Source organism: Penaeus vannamei, chromosome 2 (genome assembly GCF_042767895.1).
Source record: "Penaeus vannamei isolate JL-2024 chromosome 2, ASM4276789v1, whole genome shotgun sequence".
Taxonomy (NCBI): Eukaryota; Metazoa; Arthropoda; class Malacostraca; order Decapoda; family Penaeidae; genus Penaeus; species Penaeus vannamei.
The window spans coordinates 783,057-788,056 of record NC_091550.1 but is presented as its reverse complement, the minus strand read 5'-3'; the positions used below and the strand labels follow the sequence as shown (position 1 = coordinate 788,056).

At 39.3% G+C, this 5,000-nt stretch overlaps 1 protein-coding gene across 2 annotated transcripts in view; it reads left to right on the top strand.

Moving 5' to 3' along the window:
* Positions 1-5,000, top strand: part of LOC113810933 (glycosaminoglycan xylosylkinase) — a 23,125-nt gene that overhangs the window by 18,099 nt on the left and 26 nt on the right. For both annotated transcript variants that reach the window (XM_070126987.1, XM_070126978.1), the window contains exons 4-9: positions 380-549; positions 1,074-1,270; positions 1,771-1,945; positions 3,748-3,927; positions 4,166-4,225; positions 4,470-5,000. The exon at positions 4,470-5,000 is cut by the window's right edge and continues 26 nt beyond it. In XM_070126987.1, coding sequence (XP_069983088.1) covers positions 380-549; positions 1,074-1,270; positions 1,771-1,945; positions 3,748-3,927; positions 4,166-4,225; positions 4,470-4,677 — 990 coding nt within the window. In that variant the 3' untranslated portion in view covers positions 4,678-5,000. The remainder of the gene's footprint in view (positions 1-379; positions 550-1,073; positions 1,271-1,770; positions 1,946-3,747; positions 3,928-4,165; positions 4,226-4,469) is intronic.

Below are 5,000 nucleotides of genomic sequence, written 5' to 3'. Positions count from 1 at the left end.
GCTAAAGAACAGCTGGCAGGACCGTGTTTCTCACCAATAGCTAAAACGTTGGAACAATATAGGACTTACTTCATGCACAGTCGAACACCAAGAAGCATTAGCTCATAGTGACATTGTTCTTCGTTATTAGGATCATCATCATCATTAGCAAATCATCATTATTAGTACCACTATCATCATTATTATCATGTCATCCGATTCTCATCATTATCGGCATGGCCATCATCACGCTTTTATTATGATTATTATTATCCTTAGTAGTTCTGTCTCCTTTATCGTTATCACGTTATCATGAAGAACAGAAAATGTAATACCGTTATTTTTCGATCGAGAGATTTGCAAACACAGCCGCCGTGGCCTTATTTCCCTTGGGTTCCAGTGGGCCAAGCCGAAGTCCCTGGTTCCCGAGTCTGCTCCTGGCTTGGCGGACGTCCTGGCGGCCCTGTCCACGGCGCCGGTCGTGGCAGCCGATTCTTTCGATGGGGGGAAACAGCTCAAGCTTCTGTTGCAGTTTGAAGGAAACCAGAAGGCTATTTTTAAAGTAATGAGGTAAATGGGTGTTTTCTGTATTGTGTAAAAAAAAAAAAAAAAAAAAAAAAAAAAAAATATATATATATATATATATATATATATATATATATATATATATATATATATATAATAATAATAATAATAATAATAATAATGATAATAATAATAATAATAATAATAATAAAAAATAAAGCAAGTATTATGAAAGAAACAAGGATAAGAAATAAATTGGTTATAGAATAAGTTCGGATTTACATTGAAGGATGACAGAGGAAATAATCGATTGACGATTTATTGTTACATTTTTATAGATGTTTGGGCAGATTAATTAAGCGGCACTTTGATTACTGCAGAAACATAGTATTAATATGAAAAAAAATAAAACTAATACAGTTTCCAAAATCAGTGTTTATGATAATGTACTGTTCTGTATAAATAATGAGTCCATCTTGAATTCAGGTTTAATGAAATGTCAACATCAGCCTCGAGTAATTTGAAATCCCGCCATCAGACCCAACTCATTTTCCTTTTACATTCTCCAGGTATAATCGCACGGCAGTAATTACGATCATGAACTCGGGGAAGGACCGTCACAATGGGGAAATCGTGGCCTTTCACGCGGCTCGGCTCCTGGGGCTGCAGATGGCGCCCGTGGCTGTCGGGCGCAGAATACAGCTGGCGAAGGAGATCCTGCCGGTGGCTTCAAAAAGGCTCGCTAAAACCTTCTTCACCGATGAAAGTGCGTATAACATTATACATTCCATGGTGTGATTTCCATTTTGAGTGAATATTAGTTGATTGGATGACGTTTGGTTTGATAAGGACATTAAGATGGATTTCATAACAGCTCTTCGTCACTTCATCTGTTCTTGCATTCATTGTTCATATTCTCGCAAACCACTTGTTCTGATATTTACAATAATATCGAGATGTTCATTCGTGTCGTCCTGTAACGCAGTCTTAAAGGACTTTCGCTCTTATGAGATGGTGATCTCTTGAAGTCAAGTGTAACCTTAAAAGCAATCGTTCATTGTGATTGCCAAAATGTGCTGGAATCGCATTTTCACTCACGTACCGTAACGCAGCCACAACAAAGACACGGTATTCTCAGCGGAGAGGTCTTCTCTGTTTGGCATCAGCGCCGATATCCTCAATCAATTATTCTTTAAGTCAAATTACCAACGCATATTCTTGTATTGGTTTATGTAGTTTGACTCTTTTTTGACATTTCTTTTCCAGACGGACAGCTGTGCTTCTCTGCAAATTTAGATAAAGGCGAACAGAAGAATATACAGTGTCCGACAAAAGATAACTTGACGGAAGGTGTCGTGATCATGTGGATACCGGAGCATTTGAAGTTATTAGAAATGAATTATCCTTGGCGACATTATTACAAAAGTAAACGCCCCGTCAAGTAAGTAGATATTTTGTGAGGATGAACTGGGAAACGGACACAATAAGAAATGAAATTAAGTACGATTTCCTTTCATTTCTCGTGGTTCGTTTTCCTATTCCTCTTTGTACACACGGTCCTTCGTTTGCGTTTTCACTTCATGACATTTTATAAGCACTCTCACTCTGACCCTCATTCTTCTAACACCTTTAAAAATAGATTATTTTATAATCACTATCTTATGTTTTAATAGTTTTATGTTTAAACAACTTTTTAGTTTATATTATTTTTTAAAGAACTCTCACCCTCATCCTTACTCACTCTGCGGAAAAAAGACAACCGTTTGCTGCACAATTCCATATTTTTAACGCTACGTATTGAATAACTCATTATTAAGTAATTACGATATGATATACATAGTTCTGACACCATAGAGGGTATTGGGAGGCGGGTACAGAGCGGGCACTCGAAATAAAATACGTCAGTCAAAAATCAGTAAATCACGTTTGGCAACTGCATCACTCTGCATAAAGGGAGGGGGGGGGGGTTAACGTTGCCATTAGTAATTTTCTGTCTGTCGATCTATTCAGCTGAAATAGATAAAACTAGATATAAGGAGGTATCTTGCGAGTGTAAGCTGACGCTCTGCGTAACGGGTATTTCACTATCTATCTATCCATCTGTCTACTTATCTATCACATAAGCAATCTATCAATCTATCCATCCATCTGACTATCCAACTATCTATCTGTCAATTTATCTACCAATCTACCTGTCTGTCTAGATATCAGTTTATCTATATATCAATCAACATCAGGCAAAAAAAAAAAAATATATATATATATGGTTAAGGTAAAAAGGCGAAAGAAATGCTGACTCATTTTTTTTATTGCCAAATTCACGTCTACCGCAAATCTAAAACCCCATCTTCAAAAATGGCGCCAAAAACACAACCCCTAGCTCCACAGCGGCTAGATATACAACTACCAAAGCACGCTGGGCAAACCGCGGGAAAGCTTAACGTCTATCGGCACTACTGGCCGGCGATACTGCATGGGGCGAGCGTGCATCATTTCGATATCAAAATGGCAGCTCTCTGACGGAGTCTCAAAAAAAAAAAAAAATAAATAAATAAATAAAAAATGATAATAAAAAAAATAAAACTAATAAAATAAAATATCGAATTTAAACTTCAGTTTTATTTTTCCAGTGTAATATCTAGGTCTGGGAGGCAGGGTCCAGAGTGGGGGGGGGGGGGGAGTCCACGGACAGGCTCATTATATCACTTCTCAAAAGAAAAAAGAAAAAAATAGAATAAAGCAAATCTGTTACCTGAACCAGAGTTTTTTTCTTGGCCTAATCAATCTATAAAACACTCAGTTAATCTCTCTCTCTCTCTCTCTCTCTCTCTCTCTCTCTCTCTCTCTCTCTCTCTCTCTCTATATATATATATATATATATATATATATATATATATATATATATATATATACACACACACATACATAAGTGTGCGTGTGTGTGTATATATATATGTATATATATATATATATATAGATAGATAGATATAGATAGATAGATAGATAGATAGATAGATAGATAGATAGATAGATAGATAGGTAGATAGATAGATTATATAGATATAGATATATCATATATATATATATGTATATATATATATATGTATATATATATGTATATATATATATATATATGTATGTATGTATGTATGTATGTGTGTGTGTGTGTGTGTGTGTGTGTGTGTGTGTGTGTGTGTGCGTGTGTGTACGAACATATTTACACCCCCATTACTGTCCGCACAGGTGGGAACAGGATGAAACTTACTGCGAAGCCGTATCGAGCGGGATTTGGGCGAATCGACTCCTAGACTTCATCGATATGTCTGTCCTGGATTTCTTGACTCAGAACACAGACAGACACCACTTCCTGCTCGCTGACGGGGATCACGACGCGTCCGTGATACCGATAGATAATGGAAGAAGGTTGGTCGAAATGTTATCAAGTTGGTCGAAATGTTGCAGTTGGATGTATGATTGAAATTGCTGGAGATAATGCTGAAATCTGTGAAAATGTTATGGAGTTTTGATGTAAAGATTAGGCTCTTGTTATCATTCAAATAAAGTTTTGGCAATGGACTGCGTTTCAGAGGAAAATGAAATACATGTTTTGCTGCAGATGTTTTGATGTTTTTTTTTTTAAGTATCAGTCTTATTCTTCTAGTTTTGGCGATCCTGATATCGACTACATGGATATTTTGGCGCCAGTCTTACAGTGCTGCAGGTGAGCGCCTCCACCTCTTTCCACGCACACACACACACACACGCACAGATAGATAGATAGATAGATAAATATGACCTGCAAACATACATACATGTATATATACAGACAGATAGATAGATAGATAAATATGACCTGCAAACATACATACATGTATATATAGAGATAGAAGTTACATACAGGTAGATAGACAGATACACATTTGTCTAAATCGACATGAGCATCCAGTGACCCCCCCCCCCTCCAGGTTCCGGGCGGCGACGCACGCGCGGCTGGTGCTGCTGAGCGGCGGCGGGCTGTCCCGGGCCCTGAGGGAGCTGCTGCGCCTCGACCCGCTCGCGCCCGTGCTCGCCGACGCCCACCTCCGCGCCCTGGACCGCCGCCTCGCGCACGTCCTCGCCGCCCTCAGCGCCTGCAGCGAGAAGAAGGGCGGATGGCACAATGTCCTCTCCTGAAGGGCTCGGCCGAGTGGAGGGGCTGGTGCCTCCCGATGGGCGTCGCGGTCCTGAGGCCGAAGGAGGTCGAGGCCCCGCCCACAGTGGTACCCCCCCTACCCCTACCCAAGCCCTTCGAGGGATCAGGGCACGAGCGTCTCCTCGTCTTTTCACGGTGTTTGCAGGTCGGGTTTTCAAGAAGAAAAGATTCGTGTGGTCCTCCTTTTCTATTTAGATTTTATGTTTCATTTCAAATTGTTAATGTCACAAACTGTGTAATGTTGTGAAATGAATGTCATCATAAAACATTGAAATATGTACATCCATTCGACGAAACCAATTTT